This window comes from Coptis chinensis, chromosome 5, assembly GCF_015680905.1.
Source record: "Coptis chinensis isolate HL-2020 chromosome 5, ASM1568090v1, whole genome shotgun sequence".
Lineage (NCBI taxonomy): Eukaryota > Viridiplantae > Streptophyta > Magnoliopsida > Ranunculales > Ranunculaceae > Coptis > Coptis chinensis.
In genome coordinates this window covers 97,040,607-97,063,842 of record NC_141460.1, presented here as the reverse complement: position 1 = coordinate 97,063,842, position 23,236 = coordinate 97,040,607, and the positions used below count along the sequence as shown (strand labels likewise).

General features: G+C 36.3%; 3 protein-coding genes, 2 long non-coding RNA genes and 1 pseudogene across 13 annotated transcripts in view; 2 read left to right on the top strand and 4 right to left on the bottom strand.

Annotated features, from left to right (window-relative positions):
* The window catches only part of LOC147500626 (O-fucosyltransferase 1-like), a 120,559-nt pseudogene that overhangs the window by 13,187 nt on the left and 84,136 nt on the right, over positions 1 to 23,236 (bottom strand). The window lies entirely within an intron of this gene.
* On the bottom strand, positions 1,973 to 3,903 carry LOC147500636 (rust resistance kinase Lr10-like). Its single transcript, XM_086562234.1, has 2 exons — positions 3,308 to 3,903; positions 1,973 to 3,217 (listed from the first exon to the last, which is right to left on the bottom strand). The coding sequence occupies exons 1-2, from the start codon at positions 3,378 to 3,380 to the stop codon at positions 2,130 to 2,132; spliced, it is 1,161 nt and encodes a 386-aa protein (XP_086418360.1). The 5' UTR covers positions 3,381 to 3,903; the 3' UTR covers positions 1,973 to 2,129.
* On the top strand, positions 5,390 to 8,009 carry LOC147500635 (uncharacterized). 5 transcript variants are annotated; one of them, XM_086562249.1, is made up of 4 exons: positions 5,390 to 6,232; positions 6,271 to 6,328; positions 6,789 to 6,890; positions 6,979 to 8,009. In XM_086562249.1, exons 1-4 carry the CDS (start codon positions 6,113 to 6,115, stop codon positions 7,020 to 7,022), a joined length of 324 nt encoding a protein of 107 aa, XP_086418375.1. In that variant the 5' UTR covers positions 5,390 to 6,112; the 3' UTR covers positions 7,023 to 8,009. The 5 variants fall into 5 exon arrangements, 2 of the variants coding, with proteins under 2 accessions (XP_086418375.1, XP_086418374.1); XM_086562248.1 differs by having other exon boundaries at positions 5,397 to 6,232; positions 6,987 to 8,009; XR_015196452.1 differs by lacking the exon at positions 6,271 to 6,328 and having other exon boundaries at positions 5,393 to 6,232.
* Positions 8,040 to 9,999, bottom strand: LOC147500634 (uncharacterized). Its single transcript, XR_015196453.1, has 3 exons — positions 9,123 to 9,999; positions 8,917 to 9,039; positions 8,040 to 8,417 (listed from the first exon to the last, which is right to left on the bottom strand). It is a non-coding gene; the product is annotated as an uncharacterized LOC147500634 (long non-coding RNA).
* LOC147500632 (uncharacterized) lies at positions 9,413 to 22,629 on the top strand. 4 transcript variants are annotated; one of them, XM_086562240.1, is made up of 10 exons: positions 9,413 to 9,553; positions 10,942 to 11,029; positions 11,287 to 11,378; positions 12,135 to 12,250; positions 20,824 to 20,949; positions 21,063 to 21,113; positions 21,258 to 21,304; positions 21,745 to 21,857; positions 22,238 to 22,292; positions 22,386 to 22,629. In XM_086562240.1, exons 4-10 carry the CDS (start codon positions 12,136 to 12,138, stop codon positions 22,449 to 22,451), a joined length of 573 nt encoding a protein of 190 aa, XP_086418366.1. In that variant the 5' UTR covers positions 9,413 to 9,553; positions 10,942 to 11,029; positions 11,287 to 11,378; position 12,135; the 3' UTR covers positions 22,452 to 22,629. The 4 variants fall into 4 exon arrangements, with proteins under 4 accessions (XP_086418366.1, XP_086418368.1, XP_086418369.1 ...); XM_086562242.1 differs by having other exon boundaries at positions 9,414 to 9,553; positions 10,934 to 10,969; XM_086562243.1 differs by lacking the exon at positions 10,942 to 11,029 and having other exon boundaries at positions 9,427 to 9,553; positions 11,266 to 11,378.
* LOC147500633 (uncharacterized) lies at positions 16,394 to 18,073 on the bottom strand. The gene is made up of 3 exons (XR_015196456.1): positions 17,912 to 18,073; positions 17,546 to 17,751; positions 16,394 to 17,173 (listed from the first exon to the last, which is right to left on the bottom strand). It is a non-coding gene; the product is annotated as an uncharacterized LOC147500633 (long non-coding RNA).

Here is a 23,236-nt window from a genome sequence, read left to right as displayed (position 1 = left end):
TGTTGACAGACTACTAATTGATGGTTAAACCAGCTCAGTCAATGAAATGGGCCAAAACACTTTGCTTATATCAAAAAAATAAAAATAATAAAAATAATAATAAATATATATATATATATATCCTTGATGCACCTTAGGGGTGACTTCGGATCGGATCGGATTAACTTCTTTGGAATTTTTCCAAATTTTTTTCGGAACATAATATGCTAGCCAAATCCAATCCAATTTTTTTGGATTCAAAATATATTTCCAATTTGAACTTTGAAATTTGAATAACTTCGGAAATTTAGGAATCTTGGTAAATTTTCAAAGATCTTTTACTTTCAATTATTTTTGGAATATAAATACCAATGTTCATTGTAAGGAAAGAAAACCATGTCCACAACACCAATGTACCAACAACAATACGACTTGTTTCTTGAGAAAACTCATTTTCATTCAAACAAGTGATCCAAAAAAACGAGAAAAAGAACCCGACCACCAATAGCAAGCATTGCATTACGTTGAGATGCGGGTATTTGTAATGTTTCAATCTTTTTCCGTGTGTGAAAATTGAAGCGTGAAGTATTTAAATAAATAATGGATTATGGTCTTGGACTCCAAGTAGTTTTACATAATATTCTATCTATTGGAATTTGGCTTTTGGATTGGTCAGAAGTCGTTGTATGATTTCAATGACATTTTTTCATATCATTGTTGTTATGGCCAGACGGTGTAATGACGATTAGAAAGTGGTCCAATCAAGTGGGGAAAAAATTTAGGTTATGTTTTGTTTTGTTTTGGAAGTAAAAACTAGAAAATGAATGAACGGTCGAGATCTAATCAAGTGGATAGTGAGAGAAGTATATATTTTCGAAATAAATTGGCAATAATATCGGAAATTTCGGAATTTTCGGATCGGATCGGATTTTAGAATTATATCCAAATCCGATCCAATTTTTTTTCGGAATTTTTGGAAATCGAAAAATCGGAAAATCGGCCTATGAAAACTACACCCAGAGCCAGACCAATTTCGGGTCGGATTTCGGAAAAATCGGATATTCGGAAAAAAGAGACACCCCTAATGCACCTATATGATATTGCTCCACATAAAGTGTTCGGTAGTTGGGATGAAAGGAAAGAGTTGCACGGATATTAGTGCACACCCAGACCGAGCATTTGGTGTATTCTGGAACTTACTATTTTGTCAAGTGACAAAGACCACGTAGGTGATGAGGAACTTTCTTTTTACACTATTTTCAGTATATGTTGGGAAGAAATATAGAGAAGGAACTTTAGGAAAGCAAATTTTTGGGCAGAAACATGTATTTCAGTATTTGAAGTCTTGAACTAGAACTTAAAACGTTTTATTGTTTGTTGCTTTTATAATTAAACACACTGAATTGAATACTGAAACTAGTTCGCCTAAGTAACAATCAAAAGAAAAAAAATCCACCACTCTATCAACTGAAATCAATATATTGAAAAATAAGAATAAAAAAGGGAAAGCTCCCTTCTATGACAATATAGCTAGTAGACGTATGAATATTTGAGAATCGCAATGCAAGCAACGAGACTGCGAATAAAATAATAAGAACAGGGGTAACACATGATATAAGATTGTTGTAAACACATAAGTTGTCGAATATCTATGGATCAAAGTTGTAAACACATACGAGTCTGTGGACAGATTCTATCTCTGAAATGTCCACTTTTGCAGTAGCAAAGAGAAACACACGTAGAAATACAAAAATGTAAAGAAAATATTCCTTTGAATCATGTTAAAGCCATCGGGCTAAAGATCTCAAACACAAGAACCTGCAAAAATTACCTCAAAAACAGGGTTGAGAAAAAATAATTTATAAACTAATTTAAGCAAAAAGAACAAAAATAAAAAACAAAAAAAAGAACACTTCTAAGTTTGACATTGACATTGAGAGAAATTGCGATCATTCGATAGTTTAATAAAACCCTATAACACCAAAGAGTCATATGGAGCTTGAAGATCGATCATGCCATTGGAGGATAACAGTCGAAGAAAGGAGCTATAAAATATCTTTTACAGTTGCTGAAAAATATTACAATGAGACCCTTCCCTATATAAATTTAAAGAGCAGTGTCGTAGCACAAATCCAAATTCGGTGGTAGAGTTACTCTTCTAATAATGAAGAAGAAGATTGTGAAGGTGGATGAAGAAAAGGACTTGGAGGCATATCCAACTCTTCAATGTTTCCTTCTAACATCTCTACCACCTTAGTCATAGAAGGCCGATCTGCTGGGTGTGTTTGTATGCACCAAAGTGCCACTACAATCATCTTTTTGGTCGTTTCCTCAAACATCTCACAGGATCCTTCTATAGTGAAGTCTGGTTTAAGATGATTATATACCCATTGCGGAAAATATATCTCACTCATGTTCTCCACTTTTACGTTAATGTTCTTTCTTCCTCCAATCATTTCAAACACCATCATTCCATAACTATAAACATCCGACTTGTGAGACACCCCTCCAAAGTTTCTGCAATAGACTTCAGGTGCAATGTAACCTATAGTTCCTCGAGCTCCAACCATGGACACAACACTGACATCTCTTGTTGGACAAAGTTTGGCCATCCCAAAGTCGGAGATTTTTGGGCAAAAATCTTCGTCTAGAAGGATATTGTGAGGTTTTATGTCGAAATGTAAAATGCGTATGTTACAACCACGATGCAGGTACTCCAAACCTCTGGCAATGCCAAGTGCTATTAGGTAAAGCTTTTCCGTTCCCAAAGGAAGCGTTAAGCTTGATTCCTTCTCTTTGTAAATAAACATTTCAAGTGATCCATTCGGCATGAACTCATACACAAGAGCTCTTTTGGCTCTCTCGATACAAAAGCCGAGAAGGGTGACCACATTGACATGGTTAGTCTTGCCAATGGTAGCAACTTCATTGACAAAATCTTCTCCATTACCCTTTGACTCATTCAATACCTTCACTGCCACTAAACGTCCATCACGAAGCTGTCCTTTGAACACGCATCCATATCCTCCTTTGCCTAATGTATCTTTAAAGGAATTTGTCATTTTCTTGATTTCTGAATACTTGTACCTTTGTAGACCAAGACATCCATAGTTCTCCAAGAACACTTCCACATTTGTTGAAGTCTCCTTTTTATTCCACCAACGAGAGACAAATGAGAAAATTATCTCCCAGTAAAGTACCAATAAGATTGTAGGAACTACCCATCCAAAGAGTACACCTGTAGACAAAGAGGTAGCTTTTAAATTAAAAAACTGCAAATGTTTTTATAAAGAGCCGATACGTGATATATAGTATATGGTAAGCTCACCAAGCTGAAGTATCACCCATCCTATACTGTTTGAGCCTGCAATGCAAAATGTGGTTATCGTTAACATATACATGGCATGACCATAGTCACAAGCTCATTTCATTGAATCGTACCATCATTTTGTTCTTTTTTTTCTTATAATTCTGAGTGCATTACAACCACTATCTCCATTCCTAATACCAACGATATTTGAACTGTTATCTGAAAATTGATTTTTCATACTAAATTCGCTTTCGAATCACTTTCAAACAATATAGATAATTACTTAAAAGAATGAATAACTTGTTTGATAATAGTGTAGAATTAAGAAAAGATGATTAACAGACTACTATAATCAAAGTAAAAGAAATACACACTTATGGATTGAGGATTGCAAAGCAATGCCCTAAAGATGAATTTCGCCCCTGACCGAGTGCCAATACTTCTTCAAACGTTGTCTAACCAAGATACAACAGTCAGGAACTTGAAATTGTAGCAACAAGTTCTGACCTAGTAAACCTTTTAATCTTTGGTTGTTTCTTACGACCTTTTATTCTATTAATTGCGTTCTGGGCAGAAAATATACAAAAAACTATTTGACAGGAAAAAGTAATCAGAAAACTGTCCGTTCTAAAATAATATAGTTGAGAACTCGAGTCAATAATATATTTAATAGAACGAATGCCAAAACACACTCTCCAGAATGAAGGAACAAAAATAATTGGAACAGGGTCAAAGATAGACAATAAATCAATAATGCAATAGAAAACCCAACATTACATGATGTATACACACAAGTTTTTAAAATCGGGATTATTTGTAAGGATTAGAAATTAGAAATTAGAAACATACCTCTATCAAAATAGTAGATGAAAGTACGAAAACTTGTACTATTAAACTGGCACTGGCCATGTGATTTCTCGCAGTTCTGACATTCATTAGTAGGCGCAGACCAGTTGAGCTTAAACCCTAGTTTTAATTCCTGTGTTAAGCTTGGTGCCACGTAACTAAACGTTGCCACTACACTCTCCGAACAGGTTTTGTACCCGTCAAATCCTATTGGAATCTTACCTTCAGTGAAAGCATAAGAACGTTCATTTGTGGTGTTGTCTAGACAAGGAATAAGCTGCTCAACATTTTGGGTATCGTTGGTGCAATTGTAGAAGACAATAGCACTGACATGTTCACCGAAGTTGCGCAAGTACGGTGTGGATTGTAACGAGAAATTTGTTCATGGTTGAGGACAATCTTGGTCTACTATATCCACGTCCACTATTCTTACAAACTTCTGACTGTAATCTATCTCTCGCACAAGATAGTGGTGGTTGGAGATATTAATGACCGGACGGGAGTCTAAACATTTTATCACTAATCCTGGATATCCTTCATCATTGACAGTATACACGGGATTGATGATAAACCCGTCATTTCCCACAATCTGGTCACCTGAATTAAGTCGAAACGGGTATCCAACAGAAAAACCGGCTGTACAATTCTCGGAAGTGACTAGAAGAATTCCATTGAGGCCGATGAGAACTAGGACGAAAGTGAGGTACTGAAGCAATTGAAACATTATGACAACTCCAATCTCACACACACATACTGTACTTCTGATCTGTTTACAACTCTTGAGCAGCTCAGTGGAACAACAGGGACAAGATTTTTAATAATAGACCTCATCTCCATAGACGACTTCATCAAGTCTTCTGCCATTCAAATCAAATCCACATAATGTGTGGTCATAATTGTTTTAGGTTCACCTGACTTTGCACCTACAGGATGAGACCAAGTTGTATTGAGTCTACAATTCTAAGTTGTATTGAGTCTGCTTTTCTTGAGAGTTACTTTCAGTTTGCCCAGCTTGGGAATAATAAGTCGTTGTTTCCTCTTATCTAAAAAGAATAATAAGTCGATCAGTTGTGGATTTTAGGAATTTGTAATGAATTGATTTCACCCTAAACGACAAGAAAAGCAATTTTAATGAGTTTGTCTACCCCGAAAATGTCCTCATAGGGATAGGGATGAGGTCTCTGACCGTTACATGTTTGGATTGGATGTGTGATCCAACGGTTTAGAAATACAACATCATCTCATCTTCTCTCTCATTCTTGTTGTTCTGCGGACCCTCATCTCTAAGACGGATAGCTGGAGCCAATTTTAATTATGCGATGATTCACAAAGATTCAACCCAATTACAGTTTCACCATTTGCGTGTAACCATTGTCAATTGTCAAACACAAAAAATCCAAGTTCACAACAGCTCAGTATCACCTTTACAACTAAGTGGCTAACACCTACACAGGATTGTATTCTTTCAACATGAATCGGTTACAAAAGGGTACAATACTACAATGTTCCTTCTTTCCTTTTATATTACAGACTGCTGAATGCCAATCCCAGTATATCACCCACCACCTGGCCTTGCACTCGCAACATCCAACACAAGAATAACCACCAATCTTTGTATCGAGACAAAGCTTCTTATTTTGCAGTGGAATCAGTCAGATTTAATGAACTTGTTTCCTTGCCATCAATTTCTTCACCGTGCATCTTGCTATTAAGAACTTCTACATTTCTAATCTCAAGCTACTCCTACACTACCCATCAACCAATATCAATCACCTCCTGTATGTTGCTAACAAGTTACGTGATCGGTCAGTTGGGTAGTTTGCACAACCATTCTAAATTTTTGGGGATTGTAATTTACGCCATCTCCAACACCTCTTTCCACATATCCGTTGCTTCAGAATGTAAAATGTATCAGTTATAGATGTATGTCTGTAGCAAACATCTCATTTCGTATAATGCATTTCATTTTGGTTTAGTATGATGAGATTTTGTCCCGTCGGAGTCACAGTTGATTGGTTGATACGTGGTCGTTTTAAGACAAAAACAGTCCTCACAAATCGCGATTTGACACTCTCTCTCTCTCGAGTTGCAATTAAGGTATGCTTTGTGATTATAAGTGTTTGTATATTTCTCAGAGCAAAATTAAGCAAGTGGGGTTCTCGAATTTCAACTCATTGACGTCTGAGGAGCTAGGTAAATTTTATCCCTTGACCATTTATTAGGTTTTTTTAGTATACATTCATTTAATACTGTTTGTTTGGTGTCCCCAATATTGATTTACTGACACACACACTGAATTTACGAGTTTAACCACATTTGCCCCCAAGTTGTGACATGTTTAACCTTGTGGAAGAGTAAAAAGAAAAAATGTATGAGGTAAAAGACTTGTAAATTGTAATGATACATACGAAAATATAATGTGACGATGAAGTAAGAAGCATGGAAAACATAGAGAGATAGTGACATGGTATCATTGTCACCATACCAAAGTTCTACCAATTAAAGTGGTGTCTCAAACATTTGTTACTAAAGTCTTATTGGTTTATTTTGATTCTTTGATAAGTAGTATTTGAGAATTGAGATACATAGATGAGCTTCATAACCTTGCTTTTATTATTTTAACTTGCTTTAATTGTTTTCCATATTGATGTAGATGCCTATTTGAAAGATGCAAAAGAGCAACTGAATGCGGTTGAGGCTGAAAACGCAAAGATTTCTGATGATATAAAGGTTCTTAGAAGTACTTATGTTGAAGGTAGTTGGTTGTTCTGGTGTTAGTGAGTTCGCGCACATGCTAGTAGTCTAGGTCTACAGGGGCTTAATTAATTTTTTCGTTTATGCAGATAGCCAGATACTATTCAATTGGAGAGAGATTATGAAGGTTTAAGTTGTACACTGAAGCTTGTTGGAGAGTAATTGAATGGTGTGATTGATTCTATATATCGGAGTCGCTTTCGGAATCTTGATTTTGTGCTTCTGTGACTTCATTCCCGCCTACTGCTGGATGATTTGAATCAGGTGTGAGATTAGCACGACAAGCTGGACAAGTAGTATGTGAAGCTAACCAAGCATCAATACATTCATGATGAAAGACATGATCACATTTCGGTAACAATCTAAGCGTTTCATCATCTTCGAATTCATTTAAACAAACTGTACACTCGAGAGCACCTTTGCCGATTTTTAGACCTTTCACTACTGAGTACATGAATGTTGGAAACTTTTCAATTACAAAAGGTTCGAGTCCTCCATTGCCCGTCTCGATCGTCCCGCATTTCCTGTCGTTGTACTAACTGGTGGGTGTACTAGCTACTGGTCTAGGCCATATTACTTGCTTTGAAGCTAAATGCATAGCAATTGTGCTTGCAGCTGAGAAGGCAGTGGAGGTGAATTGTACGAGGCTATGGATTGAAGCGGATTCTCAAGCTGCTGTTACAGCCTTTAATGGAGCTTCAATACCATGTGTTCTTAAGGCTAGATGGATACAAGCAAATTGATAACTACAGTGTTGAAAGCTCACCCATGTGGAGAGAGTGCAAGCCAGAGCATGTGAGGAATATAAAAAGTCATTTAAGGACCTACTATAGACTCAAATGAGATCACTTGTAGTAGTATTATTGTCTCAAATGAGATCACTTCTGCTCATTTTTAAGTTTGACTACCAGTTTGATTTACCAATTTTATTAGTTTGGGGATAAAATTGTTGCTGATCGAATTTGTTCCAATCAAATCGGATTTCTCTTATTAGAAAATGCTATTAGTGCAGACTGCAGCCATCAGGAATGCTCTATCTTGCTGGATGACTTTCAAACCATGTTTACCATCCTGATTAGCTAGTGATTATGTAGTTTTTATTCATGCATCAATTCAAGAAGTTGTGCTTGTTACTTCCATTGGTAATTCCTTTAGCTTCAGAACTAACATATGTCAGAACTAAAATATTTGTCAGACTACTACTCTATTGTTCTGATATATGTCAGAACTAAAATATGGAGTGTCTACCAATGTCTTCTACCAAAATGGTGTCTGCCAATATCATACTTGATCAGAAGTTCCATTTCACATTCAATCTGAACGGTCTTACCATGTGATAAATTACACAAAAGAATTTTCAAAACTAAAATTACAGAAGTTCAGAACTAAAATTTGTCAGACCACCCCTAATAGGAAAGATGTTTACTTCTTAGCAACTGAGGGCAAAACTGCTGCAGGCCTTGTGATTTGAGGTTTGAAGATGTTTGCTTCTATTAGCAACAGCAGGTGGAGCTGAACTGCTGCAAACCTGAAAATCACGCGCAGACAACAAAATAGTTATCTTCTACAAAAATACCAAAATGCATGTATACCAAAACATACACACAAAAATCAATTATATGTTTTCTACATATGTTTGAATCATCGACCACTGAACTGGGACCAACCTGTACAACAAAAACAAGTAAGAACTATTCTTCGTTCATATTAATTAACAAAAAAGTCTAGAAAGCAAAGTCTGGTGAGTCAGGTGCTGGAAGTCATTATCATGTTTTACAGAAAAAGGGATGGAGCCAGAGAATGTCATACCACCAAATTTTCTACACATTCACAAAAATAATGAGGCTTCCAGACAATAACAGCCATAACCATATAAGTTTAACCAACGGAAGTGGCAACCAAGCAAACAAATGGAAGCCTGGTCAAACACTAGTACAAAGTGTGAAAAAGGCTGATCCGGATAAACTTTAAACAGAAAGGCACACACACTCAATTATAGGAATTACAAAAATCACAGTAAGGCTGACCTGAGTACCAAGATCTACAGCAAGTTGAAATGTGAAGCCCCAGAACTGACCTTCTTGAGCATACTGAAGGGCCTCCAATCGTTTTCCAGAAACAATAAGATCCTGTACCTCAGCAGCAGTTGCCTGTCAAATGCATTACGCTATCAGACACAAAAAGTTTAGCTGCAAACTGAAGCAAGTTAGCCATCAAGTAATCAATCACCTACCAGCAGTTGTGCCTCGGAAGGCACATTTTGCAAGCAACGAGGAATGGCACCATAACCACTCAATTTAGCAACATTCTTTCTAGCTGATGCAAAAAGCCATCCCACTGCAATTTCTGGTCGATCGTTTTCCTTGAAACTGTAAGGGGTATTGAACACTAAGGGCCTGTTTGTTTTTCCTTAGTTTTTTTGGGTGTTTGTTTGAAAGGAAAAGACTTTTCCGTATGGAAACAGAACCACAGAAAGGGAAACGATTTTGAGTCCGTGCCATGCCCCAAAAAATTTAGCGGAAAGGAAAAGGAAAAAAAAAAAAATGAGTCGAGAGAGAGAGCAACGCCCATCTCCAAAGCTACGTCCTCTTCTTCACTCCTCTCTTCTCTGGTCATTCTTGTGCTTGTTTCTCTTCACAAGCCAAGTTTTTTTAGCGCTACAAGGTATCAATCAATAATCGTTTGTTATACTATTTTTTTTTTTTCTCTTCAAAGAATAAATTTTTTCGAATTATCAATGTAGAATTCAAGACTAGTAACTAAGAATTTGAGATATATTTCCTAATTCTATCAATTAAGCGACGTCATTCCTCGTATAATGGGAGCATGCCTTTTTCTGACTAACTATAGATGTATGAGTTTCTAGGGCTTTACAGACAATGAGGACATTGATTACTGTTGGTTAGTAATATAAATATGCCACCACATTGCATACTAATAAAAAGCAAGCAATCAATTTCATTCAATGCACTAGCCGTTCTTGTGAATTTTTGGTGTGGTTAGAACAATTAGACTAATGGCTGGTAAGCTAGTTTAGATGCATGAACCCCTTATATCAATTTTTTTTTTCTTGTAGTCCAATTGGAAAAATCACAATAGTATAATGGGAGATTAGTGTGATATCTTAGTTCTTATCGTCTTATGTTAAAGCAGTCTATCTGCCATATTGTTTTCTGACACACTTTGCTGTAAGAATGTCCTCAACTTTATTCTGGTATGAGTTATAAGAACTGTATAGTCAACTTCTTGTATTTTGCTACCTCAACTTTATTAGTTACTTCCTTACGTTGTCATATATTATCTCGTTTTACTTCGTTTATTGTGAATTATGTTATATCATGTCGATATCGCATACATTTTCATGTTAGTTAATATTATATTTGTTATTCTTAATATTTTATTCGTGCTTAATCTTAAAACAGTTTATAATACATTCTATTAATCATGGTATAAATCCTTGGTAGTATTAGTCACTGTTTATATCTGCACAGTAAGTTACGACTGTTCTAGTACAAAAGAGATTTATCTGACGATGCTCTGTGTTTGGTGGCATTCTGTGCATTTTCTGTTAGGAACCTGCTTTCATGGTCTGAAGGTTAGTTGTAGATAATCTAGGGCAGTTTCATACCCAATTGACCTTGTACTAATCCAAGTTATACAAAAAAAGTTACGACTGTTTTAGTACAGAGAGGTCAGCCAGAATTTTTCTGACGAAGTTCTGTGTTTACAATTAGGTTAAGTAAATTTCTAAGTCGGATTCAAGATTTTGAGTGTGAACAAACATTGTAGAGCTTGGAGTGTAGTTTTTGACCCATTTGGATTTGTGTCAATCCAACTTATATATGTTTTGACTATATATATGTTGAACCGATTGATGAGTATTTTCCTTTACAATACGATGCCCGTTTGATTATTATTTTAAAATTGTGGCATGACATGTAATTATAAAAGTGTTACGAAGTATCTTTTGTTTTTGTGAATATGACTAACAAGTTTAACGAAAAAAAAAAGAATATGACTAACAAGTTGTGTATATTGTTTTAGGTCGGCAGGCAAACCCGAAAAGGAAAACCTATAAAGGTAAGCCAATACCTAGGTTGTTGAAGTGGGTTGAAGTGCTCGGAGACTATATTGCTTGTGGTAACATGCTCGGAGACTATATTCCCCAGTTTTACTTTCCTTTCCACAGTTTACCAAACAGACACCATTTTGAAACTGTTTCCATTCCATTCCTTTCCTTTCCATAGTGGACCACTCTTTTTATTTCATTTCCTTTCCATTAGTAAAATTTTAACAAACACACCCTTAGAACATTGATTCTCCCCAACATTGCAATTCTAAGGTTTGTTCTATGTTTTTTTTGTAATAAAATAAAGATTTAACTGTCAATTCCTTAGAAGAAGAGATGGCCTACAGAGGGCGAGGCCGTGGACGTGGGCGTGGAGACTTTGGTAGTTACGCCGCACAAGAGCCTTATATCCTTTTCCCAGTGAGTGTCTTTCTTTTTTCTTTTTAATTAACTTATTACTTCCTAAATTTAAGAGTTTGATGCTCCCATTTTGGTTTCTCGATGTTTTACTTCATAACATCTACGGCAAAGATTTATTTAGCTGGTCATGGGTAATTTAGTATAACAAGTATGTGAACCGTGCTACGCATCGGTGTTTTTTCAAGTCTTTAAACTTGTTGTTCTAATATTTCTCGGATGGTATGATTTTTGTCGCTCTAACCTATGTCTCCGATAGTATAATTTTTTAAATTTTAGTTTTAATCTAAATAATAATATAAAAATATTAGGAGGGGTTGAATATAATTTCAGTAATGTGAAAGAGATTTTTTAAAGTATTTTAAATAATATGAAACTAATTCTAATTTCAGTAAAGAGGAGGAGTTTTTTGCAAATTGTTTAAAAAGAAAAAAACTAATTAGAAATTTAGAATAATTAAGGGAGGTGGTTCTAAAATCTTAAAATAAAGAGATTGGAAATACACTGTTCGGTTGAGAAGTGGGACTCCTAAAGACCCGGCTATCATATAGTGTAGAGACATGTCGCTGTATGAGCTCATTTAGCCCACCGTTATGTTGGATAAGATTTAATGTATAGTTTTTTATGTGTTACATCATGCAATAATTTTGTACACTCGGTTAGATTTAATCGCTTTTATTATACTTATTACTTGAAGAGTAACCAGTCATGGTATATATGTACTAGTTTTTCCCACCCACAATGGTCTTTGACATGCAGGATGTTGAGTTGCGATAAGAGTAAAGTGGTAGAGATGATGACCTTAATCTATAGGAGTTTGGACTCGAACTATTGGAAATCTTCTCCATATTATCTTGAAGAGGCATCCCAAACAAGTGAGAGTTTTTGAGTTACAAAGTTCTATTTTACTCATTGTTTATTTTAGTATCTTTAGTTATTTAATTCTTTATTATTATTATTATTATTATTATTTTGTGTGTGTGTGTGGATGGGTGGGGGGCAGAACACTAGTACATATTTTTGAGGGCTCGGGGATCTTTGGTACATCCTTGAGCAAGGCTTCAAGTGTCATAATCCCTTGATTATTCATTTATTTTAATAACTGGAATTGTGAAGTTTATTGCAAATATCAAGATAGGGGATAAAATATGTCCTTCCTAATATACAAAGTACTTTTAGGAAGCCGACCTTTGTAAGTTCCATTGATTTTCCCTAGCATGTGAGTACATGTATCCTGTCCTATTCAATGGAAAAGTCAGGGTCCAAATATGTGCGACTTTCCAATGCTTAACACTTGCTTTCAATCCGCCCATTTGATTCCATTGTTGTTAACTTACATTGACACAAATGCGTGTGTCCGTATCCAACACGGATAAGAAGTGTCTGACACGGCGAAATATAAAAAATTGAAGTATATCACATACAATATGTATGCGTATTTGTGTCGACACGGACACGTGGATAATGTGATCGGACACCGGATTATTTTTGAAATATGGCGTGTCCATGTAACATAGCATTGTCGGGGTTCTGGAACAACCTCCAAGCACTTCATTTCATAAACAACAAGCATTTTTCCCTGTGAACATAGTTCTGCTATAAAAGTATGAAACTTTACTTTTAGGCATTTAGGCTGTGTTTGGTTCAACGAATTTTGATTCTCAAAGAAAGAGAAAATCAAGAAACTAATTTACCAGAATCTATTTTCGAAGAATGTGTTTTCTAATTGTTTGGTTCACAATTTTAAAACTGGTCCCTTTGGATCAAACCCCACCTAAAACCTGATAACTCTGTACGCACGAGTGACTTTCTAGTTCCTCTACGAAATAACTTCAGCAAATCTCGCCCGACAGACAAAAGGAAAGCAACTTCTTTTGATTTAAAAAAGATGTTGTTTTCCTCATTATTAGCCCTGAATGGAAAATGTTTTCTCTGTTTATCATTTTCCATAGTCTACCAAACACTTTATAGAATTTAAAATCCAAGAAAACATTTTCTTTTCTCCCATTTTCCACGAACCAAACACAGCCTTAGTGATGGAAGTGATATGGAAATGTGTTGGTCACATGGTAGGATACTTCATCTATCCAGCCTAAATCTAATGGCCAATATATCTGTGAATCTTTGACACAGTGATATATTCATGCTTGTTATACTTCTTGCCTTGACCAAGCATTTCAATCCTTAGTTTTGAGCTTCGAGTTTTGCATTGACCCCTTTCCTAATCCCATAAGTTAGATATAGCTAGATATCCCATAAGCAATCACTTATTTTGTCACCAAAACGCAGCATATGCATAGAGTGAGCCCCTTTTATACAAACTGATACTAACTGAGAAACCTTTACTATCCTCCCTATTCGTTCTCACTTGCCCTGGCTCCATCATACACGTCTGGTTTGAGAGAGAAACCTTTACTATCCTCCCTATTCGTTCTCACTTGCCCTGGCTCCATCATACATGTCTGGTTTGAGAGAGAGAGAGAGAGAGAGATATTGTCAGCTAATGCTTTCTCCACATTTTGAACATCTTCTTCAGAGTCAGAAGAAGAGCTGCTCGAGTCTTCTTCTTCTTTATCTTCCATGTCTTCATCGTGGTTATTATTATTATTATTATTACTGCTCATTTCTTTCTTCATGTCTTCTACTACTAGGGTTTCATCCTCCTCCTCTCTTTCCGCCATTGCAAAGCCCCGCCAGTAACATTTTTTTTTTATTATGACGATAAAGCCCCTTTACTAACTAGTATCTTGCATTGCGAGTGAGGAGTTTGAACATGGCATTTCGTTAATAATTAATAATTATGTACTTTTTTAATTATTATTATTTAATTATAAATTTTCTTATGAAAAAAAAATTGACCACCACACCTTGGACTAAAATTTAAACACATTAAAAAAAAAAATTCAAAATGTTGAGATAAAATTTTAGTCAAACCACGACGTAACCATGTTAAGTTAAAAGATTGAAATACTATGTTCAGGTTAAAATTAGCCAAACCATATAACCCTATTACTCAAATGTTTTGAAGTTAGGAAATCAAAAGTCCCCGAAAAGTACCACTTTGGCATAATTAATTAAACTCAATTCTACACAATGAGAAGTTTTTATTTTATCATGTCACAAATCCCTTTAAGAGTCTCAGCAATTACTAATGTGGTCATTGTATTGGTAGTCTGATATGCAATTTTTTGGCTATAAATTTAATACATACAACAAAGTACACGTAAGACTCAACAAAATGTTTCATTACAAAGCTCTCACGCTCCAGTTGCACCTAAACATATGGTGCATATTTACACTAATAATCAAACTTAAAGAAGATGAGAGTGGAGGTGAATCAAAGTCCAAGAGGGAACAAGCGAGATACACTAGCATCGGATGAAGTTAATAATCAAATATCACGACAAGTGTAAAAAATGGTTCCGCATGGTTGGTATTTGCCGAGTCCCTACATAGATTAAAAAAAACAAAAAACATAAACTTTATCAAGGTAATAAAAAAAACTTTCTTGGGTAATAACATAGACATTACTTCAAATAAATATTACGATGTCATAGCAATATCTACCACAACCTGAGTACATTCCACAAATCAAAACACGTTCTAAATAATTTATAGAGATAAATGGATACCCATAAAAGTATGTGGGATTTCCTGGATTTCATTAAGGAAGCATTCATCTCTTAGAAACCCCATAACTGCGGCTAATTTAAATGACAAAGCCCACGGCCCATTTAAAAGACAAGCCCGCGGCTAATTTAAATTACCTACACCATTAATCAATACTTACTGGGCTTCAACTCGTAATCATAGCTCAATAATATAGCAAGCTACACAATCAACTAAACTTCCATCTCTAAAACCAATACCATATAGCCAATCATTCTACAACACAACCAAGCTTATCACACACATCACATCAAAATATCATACAATATATATTTTTCATAAATGACTAAGAGAAGTAATATCCACCTACATTCTACTCGCAACCAAAAAACCAAACCTCGGTTAACTCGCAACCACTAGATCTCTTCCATTCCAAACCACTGAAAATAAATATTGGTAACTTATATTAATCATTTAGTCATACTCTAAACCAACGAGAATTCTCTAGTGTCTAACCGAAATACCAAACCCTAAATTACACTCTACGATTATAAAGATGATTTAAAATTCATCAACGACAATCGAAATTGACTCCACTATTACTGTTCATATCCTCAATTCAATAAAATCAACTAACACAATGAAAATTACAACTACTTAGCTTTAAATTCGTGTTTCTACAAATACCTAACAAAAACCGATGAAAATCATGTCTAAACACTTAAAAACTAAATAATTTTGTATGGTTATCATAGAATAATGATAGGGTAGTGTCTACAACATGATTTCTACTCAAAATATCAATTCTAGATGATGAAAAATGAAGACGGAGCAAAGAACACGAAAATTTCAACAAACTCACCACTTGAAGCTTTGATTTCATCACCCAAATCAATACCAATGCACTCTAATCACTTAGAGAACTTAATTCAATCTATTTTCAGCAAAACCCCTCAAATTTTTATGGCATTTTACCAAAATTTCAAAGTTGTACACTTTCTTGGTGTCTAGAAGGTGGAGTTGTGACCCAGCTAGCGATGATTTCTAAAACGAAATTAGTTGATTTTCTTAATGAACTTTGGCAATCTTTGTGATATATCAAGATTTGGGGCCTATCATAAAGTGTACCTTTTGCATGAGGATAGGAAAGAGTCAAGTCGCCTAGCATAACCAAAAATCTTATTTGGGAAAAGGCCAACCAAGGAGGATGGAAGTGAAAGTGTGAGATCGACCATTCCACCCCACTTCTAGGTATCTCCGACCTATACCTACATGCAGACTTCCTTGCTCTCTTGATATACATAATATTCTACCCTCTACAAGTTCAAGCTTATAGAAAAATTAACCATTTGACAAGAATTAACTTTTTTCTTAACAACTTTCCAGAAAGCCCTCCATAAGTCCATAGAATACTCAATTGTTCTGAAAAGCCCAAATCACAAGAAATCTCCTAAATACCTAATTTTGTGTGTTTTGTGTGTGTGTATTACACCAAATCTCTAGTACGTTAGAAATATTACTTGTAAGGCTTGAAGTAAGAGACAGCATCACAGAATAAAAAGAAAACAAAAAAGGGGCAAAATAATAATAATCAACACATAGTAAATGACACAGATCACACAAAAATGCCTCCTCCATAGATCAATAATTGACAAAATGTACAGATTGTGAGTTGTGACACCTAAATCCTGCGCTTACCAACCTCTATACTTATGACCAATGCATCTATTCTATGTTTTTCCTCTCCTGAAAATGAGTTATTCGTCCTTCAGTACAAACTACCTTTCAAACAGCAATTTATGTTTCTCAAGAACAAAATAAGTACCACCATATGCGTCACAAGTAAAATGTACAGAAGAATCATGCGTAACATTTGTTCATAGTTCATACTATTCAAACCATGAAATCTCCCCATAGGCCATGAAATCTTCACATGTTCCATTACTTATTTACTTCCATACTAGTTTTAACAAATACATTGCGGAATAAAGCATTCTCTATATTCTACCAAAATGACTAGCTAATACTCAATCTTAACACAAAAAAGTTATACCTGATCACCAGCAAATATTAGCCAAGCATGGTTTCGAGAAGGAATAATAGGTGACTTCCTTACCAACTTCAGTACACATAGTAGTAACTGCAATAGTCAAAGTGCTGCAGCCGCAGCTGATATTCCCACAAGATACCTGAAAAGAGTCATAGAAACTTATTTATAGGGGTATTATCGTAAAATAATTTAACCACAGAACACACTCAACACAGTATCGTAATAGAGTTCAAGAATAGAAAATTGAGCTGAACTGAACATTTAAAGGACCAATAACTAGTTTGAACCAAATAAAAGGGCAACATTACTCTCCAAAATCAGTAAGACGCAACAATCAAATATTTCAAATTTCTCAGCAAATTAGAACATAACAACAACTGAAATGATAAGAAGCTATATAAAGACAGCAGCTAAACTAATTTCTCTACCAAAATCAATACTATAAAGTTAGTTGTTTTCAGCAGAAATTCCAACAGAAGCAATTGGAGATTAAACACCAACAACTACTTACATTCTCACATTAGCTGGTGCCTTCAATACCCCACATTCAAACCACCAAATCTCAAAATTCCACTATCATTAAACTTCACGTGAGCACTTCGCCATACAACCCATGATCACAAACGAGAAACCAAGCGAGAAGATTCGATACCATTTAAATGAGTTATGCTTCCTTCATTCTTAGTTTCGATACCATTTTTCATCTTTCATGATAAACTAACAAAAAAATATTCAATAAAATCCAAAAGTGAGATTTATTTCAAAGAAAACCCAGAATAAAGTATAAACCACAAAGCACAATTGAGATACAATCAAAAGGAAAGCTAAAAACTTTGATGAACAGATATAGTAGAAAAGGTAGAACTTTGGAACTTACCTTCTTTAATCGCAAGGATTTGCCGCACCCCTTGCTGTCGGGACTGTTGAGAAAGTTACCCTGCTGCAGTTGTGCCAACAGTTGCACAAAAAGTAATGAAACCTGATTCTTGACCAATTTTCCAGCGAGAAAGCGAAATATTGTGGGGTGTTGTGAAGAAGAGATAGAGAGTGTGTGCCGGGGAGTGATGGATTTTGGCAGTGGAGAGTTTTGGGTAGGAAGAAGATATAGGGGAGAGCGAAGGGAGTTTCTGGCGCGAGAGAACGAAAGTGAGTGAAGAGAAATTAAAAGCTTGGATTGCATGACATGTAAACGCCGACAAGTTATTTTTGTCCGAATACCCCCCTTCTCCCAAGATCGTTCGCTCCCGCTCACTCGACTAACAAGCCCAGCCCCAACAAAACTTTCAAGGCAACAAACAATCTTCCTTTCCTTTCCTTGCTGCTTTGATGCTAATTAGCCTTTCTTGTCATCTTAACCCCCGCCATTTGTTCACTCAATCAACACCACTTCGACTTCTTCTTCATACAACAAGTTACTCCCATTCTGCTGCTCTTGTTTTGCCCAACCACATACAAGCTTCTCACTCTGCTGCTATTATCGTCACTCAACATGCCCATTTCCTCCAAGCATTCAACTCCTTTCTTCTCCTAAATGCCCGTGGGATAAAGCCCACTAAGTTCACTCTCTGCACCCTTCTCAATCCTTGCACCCAAATTCTTCACCTCTGCTTTGGTTTGCAAATTCACCGGATTCTTCAAACTGGCTGGTATCAACACAACATCTTCATCAACACCGCCCTTGTTAATATGTATGCCAAATCTAGCCTCATCCTCGATGCCAAATCTGTTTTCGACACCATGGAGCAACACGATCACGCCTCTGGACCTCCATCATAGCTGCCTTCGGCCAAAATGGCCATGCTATACAAGTTTTTTCTTTGTTTAAACACATGTTGGCCACTCATATTAGACCCAACTCCCAATTGTCTGCATCCCTCCATGCACATGTAATCAAACTCGGCTGTCACTAACAATTATGTCGTCACTTCTCTCATTGATTCTTACTCCAAATGCGGTAAGATCAACCTCGCTATATCCTTATATCACGACACTCTTCACAGGGATGTTATTCTTCTCAATTCCATGATTGCTGCATATTCCCAAAACCAGTGCGGTGAGCAGGCCTTGACACTTTTTCTGGAAATGCAAAAACAGAATATCTGTCCAACGAATTATACCTTGATTACCTTCTCTACCATTTTGAATGCTTGTGCCGCTCTGGCACTGCGTCCACAGGGAACCCAAATCCATTCTTTGGTAACAAAACTAGGTTAAGAGACAAGTGTATTTGTGGCCAGCTCTCTCATAGATATGTACTCCAAGTGCGGCAGCATTGATGAGGCTAGCCCCATCTGTGATCAACTGGATCACAGGAATAACATTTTATGGACGCCAATGATTACAGTGTATGCTCAGGGTGGAAGAGGAGAAGATGGCTTGGAGCTATTTGAGCAATTAATCAAGGAACAAGGCATGAGACCCGATAACATATGCTTAACTGCTGTGTTAACTGCTTGTAACGTTGCTGGCCTCGTGGATAGAGCAACAGAATACTTTGACAAAATGGGAATCGAGTATGACCTGATTCCTGAACTAGACCAATACGCATGCATGGTTGACCTTTATGGCAAAACTGGCCAACTCACCAAGGCAAAGAAGACGATGGATGAGATGCCCTTTGAGCCAAATGTTGTGATGCTGTCTTCCTTTTTGGGTTCGTGTAGGGTTTACGGTGAAGTACAACTTGGAAGGGAAGCTGCAAACCAGCTATTTAAGATGGATCCTTGTAGTGCTGCTCCGTATGTGACCCTGGCAAATATTTATGCAGAAGCTGGTATGTGTAATGAAGTACGGCAGGTAAGAAGAACTATGAGAGAAAAGGGAATCAGAAAGACTGCTGGATCGAGGTCGAAAAGAAAGTCCATGTGTTCTCAGTGAGTGATATATCACACCCGCAATTGCTATGTATTTATGCTGAACCGGACATGCTTACAATGGAAATGATGGAGGCTGGATATATGCCTAGAATGAAACATGTTTCAGAAGATAATACTACGAATGTATTTGACAGAAACGGTTTCTGTTTTGGAGTCTCACCTGAAATACAAGAGTTTATGTTGACGGATAATACACCATTGATGGTTGTAACTCTGTTGTTTTTTCCGGTATGGTCATTGATGGTTGTAAATCAAAAGAATATAGTCCCTGCAGATTGTAAAAGACTCGCGGCGCCATGGCCTAATTGCTCCTTATCTGACCATCTCTAGTTTATCTGCAGGATTTTGCCAGGCTTAAGAATGAGTCTCATCTTGCAGATCCTTTATGAACTGCGCAAAGATTTCAAATAGCAGAAGTGGAGAATAATGCAGTAATTGATGATTTGTTCATCAAGCACTGTAGTAGCGTATACAGTTCTAAACGACCCGAGTCAAAAACTCAAAACAGTATAATTAGCCGGAGTTCTAGGATTACTTGGTAGAGCTCTCGAAGTTCTTTATTCTACTACGCTGGTCTGACATGTTTAGGAGCATCCTTTGTGGCACTTTGAACTCCAACATAGTAAAATTATAAAATGAAAACCAAAAACAATCTGATGTAGTCTAGGCTTAAAAACAACATTCGACAGAAAACTTCAATAGATACCAAATATTCGTTATGCATCCAGCAGCCTGATAAGAAATTCAAAAACAATGTATGCATCAGGCTAACACATTTTAAACTTGAAAAAATATTAAAATTTCAACATAAAGATATTCTATTTTGGAAGTTCTATTAATTACTGCTCCCGTTTCTTACAACTATACCATCTCAAGTTTATTTTCTCATATTCCCTGTGCATTGTTATTTCAGAATTCAAGGACACCAAGATTGAGCGGTATTCTGATAGGGGCAAGCCAAATAGTCGATCAAAGCGTGACTCCCTTGCATCTCATCTCAGGCTTACTCCTGCTAATTTTCCTCTAGAACTAGTTCAAGGTATGCAGCCGATCAATGTGAGAATAGTTGCAAATAAAGGAATTACTAATGTCTACATTGTTTTTCTACTTTAAGCATTCCAAACGGTTTCCTCACATAGTAAAAGATGTCAGGTTCAAGGCGTGCACATGACCCAAGGAAAGTACGCTGGAATCCAGAATCAGGTAAGTATTGTGGCAATACTCTCTTCCTTTTAATTTTGTTTTTTTATTACTTTGTTTCTTTCAAAAGTATGCTGGTGTTTGATGTGTACGTACTGGGACATTACTACATCCAAATATCTAACAGATCCAACGTTGTTGTGGCAGGTCTACAAAAGCTAGATTTCTTAGAGAAGCTTGACGAGAAGATTGAGGTAATGTCTAGGATATTCACTAGTCTTTGTCTTAATTTATTGTGAATAGACTTGAATTTGTTATGAAAATTCCTCTTAAGACGTTCTGTTCTTTTTCCCTTCTTTTAAAATGGTTTATTTATTTCTTCTTCTTGGTTTTAGATAAAGTCGAATATCCTCTTGTTCTTGATACTGGCTCTGCGAATCTGTTTTAAACTTTCCCATGTTTCTACTCTCTGTGTTCCATGGAAATAACAAACCTTTGACTCTTTATATATATTTTCTTCCCTACGTAAAGTAGACTTCAGTTTGGTTTCTGAGAAAATGTTGTTCACGAGTATTTCTCTGTGAAACATTCTGGCGTCACGATTTCCATAATTTGTGTTTCTATGCATGATCTTTTGTATGTTCAGTCATTACTGCAATGTTTTAGTGAAGCCTTTGATTGTTAACATGTTTAGGGCAAAGCTGAGAAAGGCGAGAAAGAAAAAAGAAAGAAGGTGAAGATGAGGATAATGAAGAAGAACCAGAACTGGAGGATGCAGAATTTAGTGATGATGGGGATTATAACCAGGTTAGTACCATGAGTTATGGCGTCTTGAGACTCATATGGATTTGAACCCAGTCTGTTACACAATTGTGATAGTTATGTGACTTTTGTATTAGCAATGTAGTTTGGCTATAAAAGCCTTGTGGGTATACCAACTTGCACTTCGGCAACCCCCCCCCCCCCCCTCTTTCAAAAAAACAGAAAATTCCTGAGCAACTCAGATCTGAAATAATCAGCTAGATATAAAAGAAAATACCCTATATTGGTCAAAATGTACGGGGATGAGTCGTTTTTACACGTCCTAGACTCTCTCTCTCTCTCTCTCTCATGTGGGGTGGGTGGGGAAGAGAGATTCAGTATTGTCTTCTAGTCAAGACACTTACGCCCTTCTCGCAATTTTGCAGAACGAAGATTTTGATGACGATGAGGACGATTTTAACATGGGCGATGCCAATGAAGGTACATTACTTGCTATAAGATGTCCATCTCTGTTAATGTATGAAGTTTTCGAATCAGTTGTCTGCAAGTGTTGATAGTTTCCCCATGTTGCAGATGAGGCAACCTTTTAGTGGCGTAGAGTTCAAAGCTTCAGGCATTATAGGACTGGAGTCGCATTAAAAAGTTGATGTGCAGATAACAGTTGCTTGGAGATGGGAGGTTTGATTTTGATTGCACTTAATATATATTGAGTTTCATCATGGCATCATATAACTGTGATTTGTATGTCACTTGAACCCTTTGGTACTTGATCTAGTAGTAAAAGCTGAATAGACCTATGCAAATTAAACTAGTAATCTCTTTGTGCTTATTCATAGACCACCAAACATCTTTAACGGAAAAATAGACCACCAAAAATAAAATAAAAATAATAATAAACACAGAAGAAAAATAAAATCGTTTTACAAAACATTCACATACATACACATACATAGCTGAAGGATCCTCTCATTCGTTTATTGAAAAAAAGAAGGATCCTCTCATTCATGCCAGATTGCCAGGAAATGGCCTTTATATAAAATGGTATACCATGTGACGATGAAATTTTGCGCCAATGGAGGGTGAGTCATCTGCTTAGACCTTGCAACCAGCAATGGGTTTTTTTTTTTTAATTTTTTTTTTTATCTATTTAGCAACTCAGCAATGGAAACTGTTACTTAGGGTAGCATTTCAGTTTGACAGTCAAAAGGAGTCAACTAACAGTGGTCGTCAGTTGACTAGTCAAGAATTGTGAATTGTCCTAAATACCCTTTTTCTGTGAAAATTACAAAATTTGCTATTGGCACTGTTCAAAGCCCACAACTCTCAAAGCCCAAACTCGAAATGGTTCCAACAGACAAAGGAGATAGTACATGGAGATAGTCATTCGAGAGTTCAATCGTTGGTGTGGTGTCGTTCCACTTGGT